The sequence below is a fragment of the Pipistrellus kuhlii genome, unplaced genomic scaffold (assembly GCF_014108245.1).
Source record: "Pipistrellus kuhlii isolate mPipKuh1 unplaced genomic scaffold, mPipKuh1.p scaffold_m20_p_9, whole genome shotgun sequence".
Taxonomy (NCBI): domain Eukaryota; kingdom Metazoa; phylum Chordata; class Mammalia; order Chiroptera; family Vespertilionidae; genus Pipistrellus; species Pipistrellus kuhlii.
This window is the reverse complement of record NW_023425595.1, coordinates 53,996,273-54,016,975: the sequence shown is the minus strand read 5'-3', so window position 1 is coordinate 54,016,975 and position 20,703 is coordinate 53,996,273. Positions and strand designations below refer to the sequence as shown.

At 42.0% G+C, this 20,703-nt stretch overlaps 1 protein-coding gene and 1 long non-coding RNA gene across 3 annotated transcripts in view; one reads left to right on the top strand and one right to left on the bottom strand.

The window, feature by feature from the left end:
- The window catches only part of LOC123651869, a 69,772-nt gene extending 66,498 nt beyond the window's left edge, over positions 1 to 3,274 (bottom strand). Inside the window, exon 1 of the long non-coding RNA XR_006740836.1 lies at positions 3,213 to 3,274. This is a non-coding gene — a long non-coding RNA (uncharacterized LOC123651869). The remainder of the gene's footprint in view (positions 1 to 3,212) is intronic.
- PGR (progesterone receptor) overlaps positions 1,665 to 20,703 on the top strand; it is a 67,761-nt gene continuing 48,722 nt past the window's right edge. For both annotated transcript variants that reach the window (XM_036427094.2, XM_036427093.1), the window contains exons 1-2: positions 1,665 to 3,217; positions 4,338 to 4,489. In XM_036427094.2, coding sequence (XP_036282987.1) covers positions 1,665 to 3,217; positions 4,338 to 4,489 — 1,705 coding nt within the window. The remainder of the gene's footprint in view (positions 3,218 to 4,337; positions 4,490 to 20,703) is intronic.

Below are 20,703 nucleotides of genomic sequence, written 5' to 3'. Positions count from 1 at the left end.
ACTTTTGCCCATCCCAGTGTTTCCCAAACTTTTGACATATGTGTACCCCTTAAATAATTTTCGTAATGCTGAGTACCCTTCGTACTCATGAGAATGTAGAATTAGGCGCAGCTAAGCACGGTGCAGTGCATATCCCCACCAAACTCCAGTGCAATGCGTACCCCCACCAAACTCTTCCCGTACCCTTGGGGGTACGCATACCACACTTTGGGAAACACTGGAAAGGAAACTTCCCTTAAAGTGCTACTTATTAAAAACTGGAATGAATTCCTCAGAACAAATTAATGACAAACAATACCCAAACTTTCCTTGTAGGTAGAGAGGTGCTGTCAGCCTTCTTCCACCCCCAGACCTCTGCCACATTGTCCAAGAGGAGCAGGACACGTTGACTGTGGTAAGAGAACTTGGGAAGTACTCACTTTTATGGAAGTCATAAGAGAGAGGGAGAATCTCATATATTATTTAGCATTACCCTTGATACATTTATTCTAAAAGATAATATAGCCAAATATCTCCCTCTATGTTAAATTGTCATAAAACTGAAATCCTGAAAATTCAGCTGTGAATGGAATCCATTTGTTTACCCCCCGTTAGACTGGACATAATTCTTAATTGGTAGTACAAAATCTAATCCACTGAGGAAGTGCCACTGGCGGCCCGCCAGGTTTTTTGGGCAGTGAGCGCAGCCTAGGTGTTACAGTAGGAATTAGTAGTTCATATAGTCCGGCCCTCCAGCTCTCTGAGGGACCGTGATCTGGCCCCCACTTTAAAAAGTTTGAGGACCCCTGTGCTATTCAGAGTGGAATTCAGACTAGCGTTTGGGAATGACCAAGTCCAGAATTTCAGATTGGATCCATAACTGCGGGAGGGAGGGGCTTTGGGCGGGGCTTCCAGAAGGGGAGGAGCCGTTACTAGAAAGCTGTGGGGCCAGCTCAGAGCTGTCACTAACTCTCTCTAGGTAAGCCTTGTATGTACCATTAGGGTGAGCGAGGATCCGGTGTGTGTGAGTGCAGCCTCCTCAATGACAACGCTTCGCCGGGCACTGGGGTGGAATCTGCGAACCTCAGGAGCTGCTGGGGCTGCCCAGGAAAGTGAGCTGCAAGCGAGCTCTGTCGCCAACTACAGGGAGCACGCAGGAAGGCTGCTCTTCCGGACCCCGGGCTGCACCTGAGGGGTCCCAGCAGCCTCAGGGGGGTCGGCGAGAAGAAACGTGGATTGGGGAGCGACGCGGCAAAGCACCGGTTTGAAGCTGGAGAAAAAGTCGGGAGATAGAGCCGCATCCAATTGCTTTGGAAGCTGCAGCCGCGACTTTGTGAGTACTCTGCGCCTCCCGCCCTCAGACTGCATTTGGAGAACTCTCCTGGAGAAGTCTCCCGGTGGGCGCAGGAGCTCCCTGCCAGACCTGTCCTGCTCTGCCACCCGCCCAGGAACCGAACCACCGTCCCCTTCCCCTGCCGGCTGCATGGAGGCCAAGGGCAGTCGCTGACCAGCGCCGCCCCCTGCTGACCCAGGAGGTGGCCATCCCCACCCCCACCAACCAACTCAACACCTAGTTCTCCTCCTCCAGCTGCTCCTATAGCCTCGGGCACCCCCCTCCCCCCTCCTTCCGCTCTCCCTCCTCCCTCCCTAGAGTCAGGGGAGGAGAAAAGTGGACTCAGGTCAGCATGACAGAGCTGAAGGCAAAGGCGTCCGGGGCTCCCCACGTGGTGGGCGGCGCGCCCTCCCCCGGCCAGGCCGGCTCTGCGCTGCTGGGGCGCCCGGACGCCGGCCCCTTCCCGGCCGCGGGCCAGACCCCGGACGCCGCCGCCGCGCCCGGCTGCCTGGGCGGGCTGCCCTTCCCTCGGCTCTGCCGGGGGCCCGACCCCGACCCCGACCCCGACGGCAAGGCGCTGTCCCACGCGGAGGGCGCGTACCCCAGAGTCGGAGCCACAGGAGGCGCCGGGAGAGCCCCCGAGAAGGACAGCGGGCTGCTGGACAGCGTCCTGGACACGCTGCTGGCGCCCTCGCCCTCGGGCCCCGGGCAGAGCCACGCCAGCCCTCCCGCCTACGAGGCCGGCGGCCCCTGGTGCCTGTTTGGCCCCGAGCTCCCCGAGGGGCCCCCGGCGGTGCCCGCCGCCCCGGCCGGCGCGCTGCCCGCGCTCATGAGCCGCCCGGAGAGCAAGGCGGGCGGCGACGGCGCCTACAGAGCGCTGCCCCGGGGGCTGTCCCCGAACCGGCAGCTGCTGCTGCCCCCGGCCTCCTCCTCCGGCCACCAGCCCTGGCCCGGGGCCCCGGGGAAGCCCGCCGCGCTGGAGGTGGAGGTGGAGGAGGGGGGCTCCGGGTCCCCGGGCGCGGTGGCAGCGCTCCTGAAGGGCAAACCCCGAGCCGAGGGAGGAGCCGCCCCCGGGGCCAGCGCGCCCGGGGCGGCCGAAGGAGGCGGCGCCCTGGTCCCCAAGGAGGATCCCCGCTATTCGGCGGCGCCCCCCCGGGTCGCTCTGGCGGAGCAAGAGCCGCCGCCGCTGCCGGCGGGGCCCGGGCGCCCCCCGGTGACCACCATGGTGATGGATTTCATCCACTTGCCCATCCTGCCCATCAACCCGGCCCTGCTGGCCGCGCGCACCCGGCAGCTGCTGGAGGGGGCGGACGGCTCGGACGGCGGCGGGGTCAGCGCCTTCGCCCCGCCGCGGGGCTCCCCCTCGGCCTCGTCCCCGCCGGGCGCCGCGGGCGACTTCCCCGACTGCGCGTACCCGCCCGAGCCCGAGCTCTACGGCGACTTCCAGCCGCCCGCGCTGAAGATCAAGGAGGAGGAGGAGGGCGCCGAGGCCGCCGCGCGCTCCCCGCGCCCTTACCTGGGGGCCGGCGCCGGCCCCGCCGTCTTCCCGGATTTCCCGCTGGCGCCGCCGCCGCTGCCTCCTCCTCCGCGGGCGCCGTCCTCCAGGCCCGGGGAAGCCGCCGGAGCCTCCGCCTCGTCCTCGGCGTCCGCGTCCCCGTCGGGGTCGGGGTCGGCGCTGGAGTGCATGCTGTACAAGGCGGAGGCCGCGCCGCCGCTGCCCGGCCCGTTCGCGCCGCAGCCCTGCAAGCCGCCCGCCGCCGCCGCCGCCGCCGCCGCCGCCGCCGGGGCGGGCCCCGCGCTCTACCCGCCGCTGGCTATCAACGGCATCCCGCCGCTCGGCTACCCCGCCGCCGTGCTCAAGGAGGGGCTGGCGCCCGTCTACCCGCCCTATCTCAACTACCTGAGGTGAGGGCCCGCCGGGGGGCGCCCGCGGGTCCCGGGTCCGGGGGGGAGCGGCCCGCGTCCCGGCCCCGCGCTCCGGGCACCGCTCCCCCGGTGGCCGCGGGAGGCTGGGGGGGCCGGGGCGGGGCGCCGCCGCAAAGGGGCTTCCTCCTTTCTCTTCCCTCCTTGGCTCACTTTTTTTGGGGGGGGTGGGGGTGGGGGGCCATTTGGGGAGCGTGCCTCCTGAAAACATTTTTTTTTTTTAATTCCAAATAGCACCAGCCCTGATGTAAGATGTGCAGCGTCACACTGGCTCTGCGGGAGCCGCATGGGGAAGAAAGGGTGCCCCGAGTTGGGGTGTGTGTGTGTGTATGTGTGTGTGTGTGGGTGTGTGTGTGTGTGTGTGTGTGTGATGGGGTTCTCCTCTTAGGACTTTTTCCTGGAAATGCCATTCTTGGGTTGGAGAGGGTCCTCAGGACGGTCCCCGGGGCACCTTTCCCCTTGCACAGTGGCACCTGATGGAGGCTAGCAGCCAGAACCGTTCGGTATTCAGAGGAATCTCCAGATTAAAGTTAATGTGTGTAAGATGCTTAAATCAGGGAGTTTAGTATCCATCGCTGCAGTGCGGTGTGTTCTGATATTGGTTTGGATTCACTACAACTTTTTCACACAGGTTAAAAAAAAAATGTAACTTACATATGAGGGAATGGGATTTTAAAGAGAGAGAGAATCTCAAGTGCTGTGAATAGTCAAAACAGTGATAATGTGTTGAACAATACCTTAAAATGACACAGAAGCTTGTTTGAGTAAACAATCAACACAGGGTTGAGTTCTAAATCTCAAATTAAAAGCACTGGTAAGCACTATTGAGCTTTCCTGAACAACAACAACAACAAAAAAATGTATGTTACCTGTTGTTCTTGTGCCTTAGTATTTCTGATGAAAGGCTAATCATCTGTAAGTCTGATGAATCAAATAAGGGGTTTACTTTGCAAATTTAACTTGCATGTCTTTTAAGGGTGTACATGATAGTTCTGTTTCTTAAAATCCCCTTTCATGCTGTCCATCCTGGGGTTAAGAAAACTTTGGTATTCGATAAAGTTGCACCTAAAAATAACTGGAGTGCTTTGTTTTGCGCTTCAAGGCCAGATGCCGAAGCCAGCCAGAGCCCACAGTACAGCTTCGAGTCATTACCCCAGAAGATCTGCTTAATCTGTGGGGACGAAGCATCGGGATGTCATTATGGTGTCCTCACCTGTGGGAGCTGTAAGGTCTTCTTTAAAAGGGCCATGGAAGGTAGGCTCCTTTTTTTTCCCCTGACCCTTTATGGTTGTCCAACTGTAAATGGAGACCATCTAATATTTTATAGATGTCAGGTATCACTTCCTTCTAAGAAATGGAGACATTTCCATTAATTTAAAATATGTTTTCCATATTGTTTTTCTTTACAGTACTCAAAGTTGAATGTAGTTGGATATTATAATTGCATACTATTTGACTAGCATTTTCAATATTAAGCACAAGTCATATTAATCTTGGGAACAATGTTGTTTTTGTTCATTAACCATTTTGCTTTAGAGAAACAGTTTTGTTCTAATTATATATTTATATTACATGTAGTGTATATTAAATTTTTGGTGAAAAGAAAAATGGTAAAAATCAAAATTATATAATGAAATTGTATATATATATATATATATATATATATATATATATGATGCAGTTACAAATTTTCTACATGATTTTGTCTTTTCCCTACATGAATATTTATGTAATAGTTGAAGAATGGTAATTCTAAACAATTTAAAAACATTTTTGTTTAGGATATTTTTGTAAGTGTGTGAGAAAAGAGGAGTAAACAGTTTAAATAAAATGAAAGATTTGGATACCACAATAATATAGTTTTTAAAGAAGTATTTTGCTTTAAGTCATATTTCCATATTTTAATGTCATTCATGTGTATCTAATGATTTTGAACTGGCTTGCACAGTGTATTTCCAATTTGTGCTTTCATAGAAAATGTTGTTTAATTTGTCTTTCTAGCTATACTAAGTGCTAAACAGCCACTCACATTTATATTTGAAGATAAAACTACATTTAAAGAGCATTTCACATTTGAATTCTAACAATAAGTATTTTATAAGGAGCTGAAATGAGTTTAGGGTTACCTCTGGAGTTCTGAGGTCACACTTAGACAAGAAACCAAAGATGTAAATGTTTGATTTCTATTGAGTTTTTGAATTTCAAGAACCTTGTATTTATAAGTAGGAAAGGAGGGAGTGGGGAATTTTTATCTGAAAGAGGCTATATATTTACACCAAAGAAATACTAACCTAAGTGACATTTAACCACAACAACACAGTTCCCTATAGAAGCCTAACAGGTGATCCTTTGCACCTATTATGCCTTTTTGATGAAAATGATTCTCAACTATTTATTCAGAGATTTTTACTCCTCCTACTGAAATTAGTTCTTCATAAAAGTATTTGCTTTGTATGTTACTGGAATTTTTCCCCCCACAAAGGATGAATGTATTTAACTGATGTTGAACATTATGCATTCAGATTCAGGGGTGTTTGATTGCATTAAAAAATTAATTGAGAGACAGGGAAAAAGAGCACATGAGAAAATGGGACACCTAGAGTGGCCTTAACTTTCCCATTGCCATATTTAATCCTAGTTACAGATGGAAGTCCCTTGTGTGGAAGAGTCAGCTCTCCAATGCATATTTGGAGTTACTGTTCCCATCCTACTTTGGTTCTGGTTTTCTTCTGCATTAATATATTTTCCTTCATTCTTACAGTCACTCTAGAAAATACTAATTTTATAAGTGAATGACTGCTTACAATTCCCTAAAGGTCAGTTTATTTTAGCTCAGCTTCCTCTTTTTACAGATAAGAAATTCCACATAAATCTGAGTTTCCAAAGGGCACACAAATAGTTAACAGCTGATTGTTAGTCAACATAGACATTCTTCTTTTTCAGAGATGGTGTGCACAGATAGCTATATGATAAATGATACTTAATCTTTGGAAGTTATTTCAAAAAGTACTTATAGAACCAAGTGCTCCCTAACTAAGTTACAAATGCTTTCACACCATATTATCAGACTAGCATCCAAAACCATAAAAAAAAAACAAAATGCCTTCCTAAATTTACTCTTAGAAAGCATTTGTTGGAGCCCTAATTTTGCCATGTCCTGTTGTAGTCTTGAGTAGTAGAAATGAAGCACCTTTTATTTGGCAATTTTACAAAGAGGAACTCAAGATAAATGTTGATACCTCCTTCATAAAACTAGAGCAAGATTATAAAACTGTATGAGTAAGTTCATTCCCTCAGCAATTACATACATCTTATGTTTAGATCTGGGCCAAAAGTATTTTCTTGCCTTCACCTCCTCTGCCTTAGACATAAAATGAGGATAAAGGTAGCTTCTTCTTAAGGTTGGTATAAGGATTCAACAAGTCAATCAACATGAAGTTTTAAAAAGAATGCCTATCACATTGTCAGCTTCAACTGGTGGTGTTTTTACCTTCAAGTAGCTAATAGTAGAGTGGATGAGGTAACATATCATATAAAATAGAGATTCTCACTAAATGCCCAGGTAAGCAATTCTGTAAAGTATATAGGATTTGTGAGTTTGTGGGTCTGGGCAGGGGGAAAGGTGGTCGTAGGATGGAATGTGTATGTTCTAAAATGGTAGGAAAGGGCTTCCTGGGATATGTAAATTTAGTTATTAAAGGACAAGTAAGATTATCAGTCTCTGGGCATTGAAAGATTTTATGAGTCTGTCTTTGAAGAAAAGAGGAGAGATTAAGATTAGACTATTTAATCAGGACTCATATTAGGAAATTTTTAGAGTTAAGGCTTGCCAAGTTAGGTTGCTAATGTTTGGAATAATCTGGAGAGAATTAGTGATTTAAGGCAAGAGAAAATGTTCTGGGAGTTCTCAAAAGTGAGAAGGCTAAGGAAGGATTTTTCATAGTTAGAGAGAAATGCAACATTTGAAAGCTTGGAGTAAATTAGTTGCTGCAAGGTAGAACCATATGTGGATGCCAATATCTCCAGAAGTTGAAAGTCAATAGTTAAAATTTAGATATTTATGTCATCAAGGGTCATCATGATAATGGCATTTTAGAGTGCTTTCTAATGTGCTAGTAATGATTTAAGTGTTTTATGGGTCTTAACTCATGTAATCCTTATAATGTAGATGTTATTATTACTCACTTTACAAATGAGAAAACTAAGGCGCAGAGATGTTCAATTGCCTTAATCGCAGTTAAAGTGTTAGTCAGGATTCAAACCCAAATGGTATGAGTGACCCAGAGTCTGTGCTCTTAACCATTGTATTTTCTTTCCCATACTAGCAAAGGTAGTTTACATTTCAAAGAAAAAAAACAACAACAATAAATGGTTGAAAGAAAATACGTGAGCCAGGCGATCCATCCAGGAAGGTAAAAGTGAATACTAAAGAATAATCTGAAACCAGGGGTGATTAGAAGTAAGTAATATAAATGGGTGGGTGATATTAACCTCACCTTTAAGGCAGCAACGAGAAGACATGGTCTGGGGCCAAGAGGCTGTTTCCCCACCTGTCCTCCACGTTAGGAGTGGGAGATGATAAAGCTCATGAAAAAGTCACCCAGGAAAACAGGGTGGCTTTCCTTAGTATGCGATAAAAGAGGGAAGAGGTAGAGTAAAAAGGAAACCACTCAAATAGTCGGATTATGGGGCAGGGAGTGATGACTTGTTCTAAGCTAAAAAAGAAAAAAGGGTTAGTCAAAAAGCAGTAGGTTGAATTGCTCTTAGCATTCCTTTACTATAAGAGCAGGAAGTAAGTGGTTAAGAATTGTCTTGAGACCTTTCAAGGAGATAAGTCACAATGACCTGTTGGTCCTACAAATGTAGGCTAGTGTGACCTGGCATTAAGAAGGAAAGGATAATTTCTCATTGAATTACCTGCCTATGTACTGTGACTGGTGCCATGCTAGAAACACACTAAACATTCAATAAATAATTGTTTGCCAAATAAACCAAGCATCATAACTGATGCCAAGCACTTAATTCTTGGACTCTATAACAGCATTTGTAGTGAATACATTTCATGGAATATTGTTGGACAAATATTGTAATATAGTTGAAAGATATTATTTAGACGATACTAAGCTAAGTAAGTATTGATGGATTTTAAATTATATCATCTTATTATTCTCATTTTTTCTAGTTTTACTTAGGTATTAACAAAAGTGTATTTAAAGTGAAAACATGATAGTTTAAGTTATATATATCTATATATCTATATATCTATATATCTATATATCTGTGTGTATATATATATATATATATATATATATACACATATATATATATACTGAAAACCATGCCCCATCACATTAATTAACACATCTATCACCTCACATATTTCCTTTTTCTTCTTCTTTCGGGCAAGAACATTAAAGCTCTATTCTCTTAGCAAATTTTAATTATACAGAACTGTATAATTGACTATAGCCACCGTGTTATACATCAGTTTCAAAGACCTTATTTATCTTGTAACTGAAGGTTTTGCCAACCTCTCCCCAATCCCCTCACCTGACCCTGGCAGCCCCTTTTCTACTCTCTATTTCTGCGAATTTGACTTTATTTCACATATATGTGATATCATCTAGTATTTGTCTTTCTCTTTCTGCCTTATTAGTATAATGTCCTCTCAGTTCATCTTTTTGTTGTTTTTTGTTCATGTATTCATTAATCAAACATTTTTGGAGCACCTGCCATATGCCAGACACTATTCTGAAGGCAGATTGAAATAGCAGTAAACCAGCACAGACCTGGTGAGCTGCAGTTTCCGTGGAGTTTATAATATAGTGGAGGAAAGTGACATTCTCTCAGCTAGGATATACATGCAATTGCCCAGACAACCAGAGAATTGACTCCTCTGTCAGAATCTGGGGACGATGGTAAAAGCCTTTCAAAATTTAGAGACTCCATTATCTATAGACCATAGAGGAAACTGTACAGAAATTATATATTTGTTTGCTCTTTCACCAATATCACACTGTCTTGGTTCCTATAGCTTTACAGTAAGTCTGGAAGGCAGGTAGTGCCACTTTTATTCTCCTTCTTCAGTATTTGTGTTGGCTATTTTGAATCTTTTGCCTCCCTATATAAACTTTACATCAGCTTGTTAATACCCATAAGGTAATTTTCTGGGATTTTGGGGGGATTGCATTGAGTCTGTAAATCATATTGGGAAGAACTGACACTTTAACAGTATTGATTCTTCCTATCTATGAACATGGATTATCTCTCCATTTATTTATTTATTTATTTATTTATTTATTTATTTATTTATTTTATTCACGAGAATTTTGGTTTTTCTTTATATAGATTTTGTACATATTTCGTTACATTTATGCCTATTATATTTGTGGGTACTAATGTACAGTAATTGATATTGTGTTGTTAATTTCAAATTCCACTTGCTTGTTGCTAGTATATAGAAAGTGACTTACTTTTACATAATAGCTTTATATTCTGCAACCTAACTTATTAATTCCAGAAGGTGGGGTGTTTTGTTGTTTTGTTTTGTTTTGTTTTTGTCAGGTCCTTCATATTTTCTACATAGAAATTATGTCCTCTGCAAATAAAGACAGTTTTATGTTTTTTATTTTTTTTCCCCCAGTGAAGATATCTTTTACATCCTTTTCTTGACAAATTATATTAGTAGGACTTCCAGTATAATGTTGAAATGAGTGGTGAAAGGGGACATTCTTACTGGGAAACTGGGGAGGCAGGCACATGGAGCAGCTGGGCCCACCTGGCTGATGAGGGGACTGGGTGCTGCCATTTTGTGGCTGTGGGCACTGCCATCTTTGAGGGCATGGCAGTCAATATATTCCCGCCTCATTGGCTGTGAGCGCCACCATCTTTGCCATGGTGTGAGGATCAATTAGCATATTCCCTCTTTATTATAGGGTATTGTTTTGGAATTTTTTTGTAAAGTCTTTATCTGGTTTTGTATTGGGTAATGCTGGTCTCATAGGATGAGTTCAAAAATATTCCCTCTGATTCTATCTTTTGAAAGAGATTGTGTAAAGTTATTGATTCAACTTAATAGATACGGGCATCTTTAGATTTTTCTATCGATATTTCTCATTTATGAGTCTTGGCAAGTCATGTCTTTCCAGGCATTGGTCCCTTTTATCTAGTTATCAAATATTGATCATAGAAATGTTCATACTATTACCATATATCCTGGCAAGTCATGTCTTTCCAGGCATTGGTCCCTTTTATCTAGTTATCAAATATTGATCATAGAAATGTTCATACTATTACCATATATCCTTTTTTTAAAAAAATTATTATTATTGTTGGAAGTATCACATATATTCCCCTCTTACCCCCACTGACCCATTCTTGCCAGCCTCTGCCTCCTACCTCAGGCCTTTACCATTCTATTGTCTGTGTCCATGGGTTATGCATATATTAATACAGGGTCTTTAGTTTGATCTTTTCCCTTCCACTCACCCTCCCCTGCCTTCCACATGAGATTCCACAGTCTGTTCCATACTTCTATGTCTCTGGATCTGTTTTGTTCATCAGCTTATTTTGTTCATTAGATTCTGCATATGAGTGAAATCATGTAATCCTTTTCTTTCTCCGAGTGTCTTATCTCAGCATAATATTCTCCAGGTCCCTCCATGCTGTCTCAAAGGGAAAGAGATCCTTCTTTTCTACTGCTGCATAGTATTCCATGGTATAAATGTCCCACAGCATTTTTATCCACTCACCTACTGATGGGCATTTGGGCTATTTCCAGATCTTAGCTATTATAAACTGTGCTGCTATGAACATAGGGGTTCATATATTCTTTCTGATTGGTGTTTCAGATCTCTTAGTATACTATATTAGTATTCCTAGAAGTGGAATCACTGGGTCAAATGGCACTTCCATATTTATTTTTTGAGGAAACTCCATACTGTTTTCCATAATAGCTGCACCAGTCTGCATTCTCACCAGCAGTCTATGAGAGTTCTCTTTTCTACAAATCCTTGCCAGCACTTGTCATTTATTGATTTGTTGATGGTAGCCATTCTGCAGGTATGAGGTGATACCTCATTGTTATTGATGATCAGTGACTTTGAGCACTTTTCATATGTCTCTTGGCCATTTTTCTAAGCACTTTGGAGAAGAGTCTATTCAGGTCCTTTGCCTGTTTTTCAACTGGATTGTCTGTCTTTCAATTGTTAAATTGTGTGAGATCTTTATATATTTTAGATATTATACCTTTATCAGATGTATCATTGCCAAATATATTCTCTCATACAGTGGGTTCCTTTTTCATTTTGTGGATGGTTTCTTTGTTGTTCAATTTATTTTCTCCTTTGTTTCCTTTGCTCTAGGAAATGTATCTGTAAACATATTGCTATGAGAAATATCAGAGATTTAGCTACCCACTGATGTGTCTCAATGTGGGCCTGTTTGGGTTCTTCTTGCTCTATGCCTCCTGAACTTGTGTGGCTTTTTCCTTCACCAAGTTAGGGAAGTTTTCTGCCAGTACTTCTTGATTTTCTATCCCTTGCTCACTTTCTTCTTTTTTTACACCTATTATGCAAATATTGTTATGTTTCATGTTGTTCCACAGATCCCTTAAACTGTCTTTATGTTTTTTAATTGTTTTTTTTTTCTTTTTGTTTCTCTGATTGAATGGTATTTTCTACCCTGTCTTCTTATTCACTGATCCAATCCTCAGCTTCCCCTAATCTGCTGTGTGTTCCTTCCAGTGTGTTCTTTAGTAGTGCTATGTCATTCTTTATTTCTGACAAGTCTTTTTTTCATAGTTACTATATCTTTTCTCATGCGGTTGAGCATCTTTGCCATCATTATTCTGAACTCTATATCTGATAAATTTCTCATCTCCATTTCATTTAATTCTTCTGAAGAATTATCTTGTTTTCTCATTTTGAGATTGTTTTTTTGTCTCCCCATGTTGGCTGCCTGTTTGGGTTTGTGTCTATATATTAGGTAGATCTACTACACTTCCCAATCTCTAGTGCAGGAAAATGTCAGGTGCTGTTTCTGATTGGCCTTGAGTTCCCTGTTTGGAACTATGAGCAATCCACAGGTTGTGCCTCCCTCTGCTGGGGCACAACCTGTGCCTTTAGGAAGGACCAAGCTGGGCATATGATCTGTTTTTCCTAGCCCTAAACCCATATGATCAGGCAAATTCACAAAAGCCTCCAAAGATCTGCTTGCAAGTCTGATTGTTATTCTGAGTCTTAATTTGCCTTAGGCTATAGACCAGAGGGTGGGGTGAGAAGTATTCCAACAGGTTGAGTTAATTGCCTTTCCTCCAGGCAAAAGCCACCTGGATAGCAAAGGTCAGTGGAGAAAAATATCCTCAGCATTGTGAGGGAATGACTCAGCCCAGGAAATGGAGGACACTTCCAAACTCTAACCTCCGAGTCCCAAACCCTGGACTCTCCAGTCCACTCTGCCCACTTTCTGCTAAAGGCCTAGGTGATTGGCTGCACACAAAATTTTGTGAGTTGGTCCTTTAAAAGGTTCTTTCAACAGCCAGATGTTCTGTGGGCCCTTTTCTCAGTTCTGGTTCTTTGGGCTAGGGAGCCCAGCTTGGGGTTTAACTCAAGAAGTCTCAGTGGGAATCCCCATAGCTGAGATATTCTTCCAGACTTTCAGCTGCTGCCTGTGGGAGCCAGGCCAACCCTTTTGCGCCTCCATCCTTCCCACAAGTAGCTATGTGGTCTCCGCTTCCCATCCTTAGTTATCAGGGTACTCTCAAGCTAGGCTTCAGTTGATTTTTTTCAGGGTGATTTTTCTGCTATTTAGCTGTATTTACAGTTTGGTCCTAGGAGAGTGTCAGTAGCTTCCACTTACTCTGCTGCCATTTTTAATCTCCTTTGACCATATTATCCTTTTTTATGTTCATAGAATCTATAGTGATATCTCCTCTTTCATTTCTGATAGTAATTTGTGCCTTCCCTCTCTCCCCTCCCCCCACCCTCCCTATAATTAGCCTGGCTAGAGACTAATGGATTTTATTAATCTTTCAAAGAACCAGCTTTTGCTTTTTTTTTGTTTTCTTTATTGATATCCTGGTTATTATTCCATTGATTTCTGATCCAATTTTTATTATTTATTTTCTTCTATTTTATTTGGCTTAATTTGCTCTTTCTTTTTTCCAATTTCAGAAGTTTATTAAATTAAGAATTTTTTCTAATATATGCATTTGGTACAGTAAATTTCTCACTTAGTACTGTTTTTGTTGTATAGTACAAATTTTGATAATTTGTCTTTTAATTTTTATTTAATTCAAAATATGCTTTAGTTTCTCCTGATATATTGCATCTTTAACCCATGTGTTATTTAAAAATAAGGTGTTAGCCGAAAACCGGTTTGGCTCAGCGGTAGAGCATTGGTCTATGGACTGAAAGGTCCCAGGTTCGATTCTGGTCAATTGTACATTAGTTGTGGGCACATCCCCAGTAGGGGGTGTGCAAGAGGCAGCTGGTCGATGTTTCTCCCTCTGATGTTTCTAGCTCTCTATCTCTCTCCCTTCCTCTCTGTAAAAAATCAATAAAATATATATTTAAAAATAAATAAATAAATAAAAATAAGGTGTTAAATCTCCACATATTTTTAAAAGATTTTTAGTTGACTTTCTATTATTGATTTCTAGTTTAATTCTATTATAGTCTGAGAGAAGACTATAATTTTTATTTTTTTAAATACGTTTAGTATGTTCTGTGGTCTACAATGTGGTCTTTTTTGGTAAATATTGCATATATGCTTGAGAAGAATGTATATTGAGCTGCTGTTTGATGAAGTAGTATAAAGATGTTAATGAAATCCAGATGATTGATGGTGTTTTTGAGTTCAACTAGTTCTTATTGATTTTCTGCCTGGTAGACCTGTCTATTTCTGATGCAGAGGTGTTGAGATCTCTTACTATAATAGAGAATATTCTATTTCTCCTCAAAGTCACATAAGATTTTGCCTCACAAAATTCCAATGCTCCGTCCTTAGACACATACATATTAAGGATTATTAGTTCTTCTTGGAGAATCAACCCCTTTATCATTATGTTTATCCCTCTTTAAATTTCCTTGCTTGGAAGTACACTCTGTTTGAACATGCAGATTTCCACTGAAAAATTTGTGAATTATTTTTTTTGTATTTAGAACTCTAAAAGGCTTTTTCCATCTTTTGTAATCTACAGAATTATCCAACAATCCCTCCCATCATGATTTCTGTGATTAATATTTGGGCCCTTGAGAAGATATTTTGCAAATAATCTTACTTAATTTTCTCTCCAATGGAGTCTATCCTATAAGCAGTTTCCCTGTTATCTTAAAAACAAACATGTAGTAATTCACTGGACTTCACTTTTAAACTCTATTTTAAAAGTTATAAACATCTATAGTAATAAAAGAGTAACATGCTAATTGACGGTACCTTTGTGACACCCACCAGTCAATCAGGAGTGAGTATGCAAGTTAACCCAACAAAGATGGTGGATTAATTTGCATACATAGGTGCTGAGCAGCCGGGGGCAGGGTGGGATGCTTGTATGCTTGTGTCGTCACCATGGTAATGACTGACACAAGCATTGCGCACTACCCAGCAGCTCTCGGCCTCTGGGCAGCATGGGAAGGCAGAAAGGCAGCTCCAGGCCACAACAAAAAGGTGGCTCCGGCCAGGGCGAAGGTGGTACCAGCAGCCAGGGGCGAAGGTGGTACCAGCAGCCAGGGGCGAAGGTGGTACCAGCAGCCTCTGGGCAGCATGGGAAGGCAGAAAGGCAGCTCCAGGCCACAACAAAAAGGTGGCTCTGGCCAGGGCGAAGGTGGTGCCAGCAGCCAGGGGAAGGAAGGCCCATTCCTTCATGAATCTTTGTGCATTGGGCCTCCAGTTATTAATAAATAACAAATTTTATAATTTATTCCCAAGCTTCAGGTCTCTCAGTTTAATATGTAGTATAAGTAGTAAGCTGGTTTTAAACACAATTTTGCATTATGACTTATTAAAATAAACCTTCACTTTGCTGAAAAAAGAAATGGTGAGAAAGATAGCATCTGTTGTAATCTGCTCAATATTTGGTTATGTAAGGCTTCCCCATTATTAGGCTCCTTCAGAACTGCATCTTCTACCATTGCAAGAACCTGAGGGGGAAGCATTAGTGTCAGAGCATACATGCTAATGCTAACCCCAGCCTTTGAACTGTTGTACTTTAATTACTCAATTAACACACAATGCATTCTCCTTTTAAAAATTATAGTATTACCAAAGACTTAGTCTTTGATCAATACTTCTAATCTGTTGACTTCTCTATCATTCCTTTGTACATCTATCTCAGTTTGTCATGCATGAGCATGTATATGGGTGTACACATGTGAAATATGTTGTTTTGGATCTATTAGTACATAAATACTATCACATATTATACTTTGTGTTTCATTTTTTATCTTATTTTTATGGAACAAAGACTTGAAACTCTATGTGTGTGTTTTTAAACATTCTTTAAAAAGTTTTTAATGTTTTTATTGATTTTAGAGAAGAAGGGAGAAAGAGGGCAAGAGGTAGAAACATCAGTGATGAGAGAGATTCTCTGATTGGCTGCCTCCTGTATGGCCCCACTAGGGTTTGAGCCCACACCTGTGATCGATTGCCCTGACGGGGCACAAAATTCATGCATGGGCAGGGGGGGGGGGGCGCGACGGTGAGAGGTGAGGAGGAGTCCCTCAACCTGGCCTGCACCCTCTCTAATCTGGGATCCCTCTTGCAGTCCAGAATCACTGGCTCCTAAGCATTCATCTGCCTGCCTGCCTAATGCCCCTAACTGTTCCCCTGCCAGTCTGATGTCCCTAACTTCTCTCCCCTCCTTGTCTGAGCCCCTAACTGCCTATCTGCTCTCCTCTCCTGGTCTGATCCCCTTAACTGCCTATCTGCACTCTCCTCCTGGCCTAAACCCTCTAACTGCCTATGTGCTCTCCCTTCTCTGCACCTTCAGATCCTAGCGCAGGAGTGCTGAGAGCTCTCCACTGAGGCCTGCCCCTGTTCTGATGCCCCCCTCCAAACTGGGTGGCACTGTGGGCCTGCACACGCTTCTGCTGAGGGCTGCCCCTAGAGGCAGCCTCACATCCTGGTGGCTCAAGTTCCCGCTTCTGTCCCCACCCCAGCTCCTGTGTGCACTCCTTTAGGACCAATTAGCATATTCCCTCTTTATTACATAGAATAATCTTAGAGTGGCGAATCCTTTCAACATTGAGATGAAATCCAGAATTCAAAATTAAATTTGTTCAGTTTTGCTACAAAAATAAATTTCAAACTTCTTCTATAAGTCAAAAAATTAAAAATCAAAAGACAAATTGGGAAACTATTTGAAACATATGTATAAAAGCAAAAGAATGTTATTACTGATATGCAAAGTATTCTAATTAACCACAAAAAAGACAAACAGCCAAAAAGGAAAATGAACAAAAGATATGAAGATAATATGGTTTGTAGAAATGTGAAAAGTGTTCAACTTACTAATAATTATTATAATTAAAATAACAATGGGCATTCTAGCAATCAGACTGATAAAATAAATGACTAATTGAGTGTCTGAGGGCAATTTGGTATATCTATTGGAACTATTCATTATTTTGACCCAACAAGTTTTTCTAGAAACTGGTTCTTTAAAAACTTGTAATGTGTAAAAATACCTATAGGTGGATGTTTATTACTACATTATTTGAAATAAAGAGAAATCAAAAACAGCTTATATGTCTCTTAATAGGAGATTAATAAAATTTGATATTGAATCCTTGCAATGAAATCATCTGTGTCATTAAAAAGAGTGAGCTAGCTATCTATATTCTAGATGTGAAAAGGTAGCTAAAATATGCAATTTTATAGAAAAGCTAGCAGTGATGTAATTTTGGGTAATAATAATATTACCCATTTGAATGACTACATGTAGGGAATGATCTGAAAAAGAAAATACACCAACTGTTGGGATATGACATATTAATATGCTTTGTTCTTTAAGCAAGAATTTCCTAAGGAGGCTATTATTCCTCATCATCTTGGTGCCTGAGACCCCTCTGTACTAGTTCTGCATAGTCTGAGCTAGCCTCTGCTCCCTAGTGCTGTCCAATTCTGTACACCACTTTTGTCCTTCAGGTATGCTCAGAAGTTAAGAGAGACCAACAAAGAAAGACGGTTATGGCAGAAACATACAAGTAAAAATCTGAGGTTGTCTTGTATCATAAATCAAGGTATCCAATCTGACTAGATGGACCCCAGAACTGACAGTTTTTCTTATTCATAACCTCAATATCCCATAAGCCCTTCAAACAATAGTTTTGTTGTAGGCACTTGTCAGTAATACCTGACCTAAATTCATTTGGCAGTAGAAACTGACCAGAACTCACTTTTTTTTTTTGGCTTTGACAATAATCACATACTTGGCTACATAAGTATTAATGGATTGCATTGTGAAGTTTTGTTTTGTATCATCTTTCTAAAATCTAAACAATTCTGAAACATATCTGGTCCAAAAGATTTTAGCTAAGAAATTTTGGACATGTATTAAGAAATAAATTCATAGACTGTGTAAACATGGTATCTGCTGGAGTTTTGCAATGTAGCAGCCCAGAACACTACAATAAATGTTTATTAAACAGTTATTGTCATTTATTCTTACTATGCTTTTACTAGCATTCTGGGTTCTGCAGAGGGCTACAAAAGTCAAATAAGCCATAACACCTAATCTCATAGACTTTTAAATTTTATCAGGGAAGTAATACAACCCCATAAGTAAACATAACATAGGTAATATAAACTGAATGTGGTTTGGATTTTGAGGGAAAGGAAGTTCATATTTAATCAAGGAGGCCAAAAAATGTTTTTGTGGGAAAGTAACAAGTTAAACGGACTGCTGAGAATGAGGCGATGATTTTAATAGCAAGAGTTGTAATAATGGCTGTTATAAACAAAAAATATAGAATGAGCTGAAGTACAATTTAGCTAAAGCATGGAGTGTGGTCAGGGATCGGAGAATCCCTTGTAATTGTATATAAAATTTTTGTATGTTTTTTTGGGGGGTGATAACTCTCATAAGATTTCCAAGGGGATCATTAACACCTTCCAATAAAAAGTTACCCTTGCTATAAAGGAATAGTGAGAATTATTATTAATAGAATATTGAGAGAAAAAAAGTGAAATGACACAATGTGGTATTTAACAATTAACTAAAAAAAAAAGAGTGAGAAGCCCCTAAAGATTTACTTTGATGACATATTTAATATGTACTTTAAGAAAATTAATATATCAGTAGTGTAGAGGGAGGATTAAGGCAGGGAAACTAGGGGGTCATGAGACCAGTATGGGGACAGAGCACTAAGGAATTGAGCCCGGGTGGTAGCCAAGAGAAATGGGTTCAGTGGGTGGATTAAACCAAGTTGTGTAGGGTAGTGGAAGTACCACAAGCAAATGTTGGGGAGTGGCGAATGTAGATAGTGTATTTTCTACTTCTTTGACCTAAAGAAGTAGGAAGCACATCATTCTTTTACTATTATTTTATCAACAGGATTGATGTAAGAAGTATTTAGAGAGGATTATTCTCAGAACACCATGCAACACGGATTTGAACAATTAAATGAATCAGAGAGAACACCTCTAGAGCTGACCCATGGCTTATGAGATATAGTTTAATTTTAAGTTATATATATTATAGTCTACCTAAGGTACTCACCAGGATATTGAAATAATATAGTCTTTCATGCACAATGAAACTTCTGGGAGAAGTCCTGGTCTGTTAGTCCACTCCTTTATTTCTTCATTTAGCCTATATAATAAAAGGCTAATATGCAAATTGGCCAAACAGTGGAACAATCGTTGCTATGATGCGCGCTGACCACCAGGGGACAGAAACTCAACACAGGAACTGCCCCCTGGTGGTCAGTGTGCACCCACAGGGGGAGCGCTGCTATGCCAGAAGCCAAGCTCCCAACTGCACAACTGGCGAGCCCAGAGCTGGTGGTGGGGAGTGGGCCTAAGCTGTCAGTCAGACATGGCCCAATGCTTCCAGACTGCATGAGGGTGCAGGCTGGGCTGAGGAATCCCCCCTCCTCCAACTGCACGAATTTTGTGCACCAGGCTCTAGTTTATTTATAAAACAAAACCAAAAACATATTCAGTGAATTCTTTATCCACAGATTTGTGTTAAATATTAGGGCTCAGAAATTAATAAGTCGTGAATAAGTCTAAAGAATAACTTAAAGAGAAAGAAATGTAAGCACAATATTAAAATACAGTCTATTAACATTCATATAAGGAATGAAATATATATTGGACACATAGACTAGGTAGCAGTCAACTCTAGTGTTTATTTACTGGAGGGTGGAGGGGGAATATGAATCTTGTATAAATATTAGATTAAAAGTATTAAATGTTTAAAACCCTTATAACGTCAGTCTGTGGCAGTGTTTGTGTTGTTAACAGTGGAGACCACAATGGCTGGTCTTTTGTTAAGCAGAGCATTTCAGTGGATGTTTCTTTATTCACAGTCAGTCCAGAGCTCACTAAGGGTTGTGTGTGTGTGTGCAGAACTGAACCTCTCTGTACAACTATAACATAAACCAGAGGGTTGTCAGCTGAAGCAGAGTTGGACATAGACAGTCTAACAACAAAGTAAGGGGCAAAGGCTCCAGGGGAAATACATGCCTGTGAGCAATCCCCTATTGCAGGGACTGAAGGGTAAATCTCTAGGAATGGTAACGTCTGACAGCAGCGTTACTGCCTATGTTTTCATTACCTCCAGCTACTCCCAAACCTTAAGTGAATTTTCTTTGTTGTTGTTTGTTTGTTTGTTTAATAAGCCCTGGGCTAGGGTTCTTCTTCCTCCTCCTCCTCCTCCTCCTCCTCCTCCTCCTCCTCCTCCTCCTCCTCCTCCTCCTCCTCTTCTTCTTCTTCTTCTTCTTCTTCTTCTTCTTCTTCTTCTTCTTTAAAATATATTTATTGATTTTTCACAGAACTGAACCTCTCTGTACAACTATAACATAAACCAGAGGAAGAGAGAGAGAGAAAGAGAGTTAGAAACGTTGATGAGAGAGAAACATCGATCAGCTGCCTCTTGCACACTTCCTACTGGGAATGTGCCACAACCAAGGTACATGCCCTTGACCAGGATCGAACCTAGGACCTTTCAGTTAGCAGGCCGATGCTCTATCCACTGAGCCAAACGGTTAGGGCCTTAAGTGAATTTTCTCTTTACATGCAGTTTATGTTATTGTTGCTTTAGGGACATGAAGAAGGTGATGTTTACATTTATGTTTATTCAAAAGTAAGGAAGGAATCATTGATGTCAATGATATCTGTCCTAGAACAGTTTCCCAGTGCATCAGAGCATGTATTGCTTATGGAGTGCAAGGCCTCCGAATGACAGTGGCCAGGTTCCATAGCAGAGGCACTGCTGTTTGGAAAGGCCTCCCTTACATAGGGCC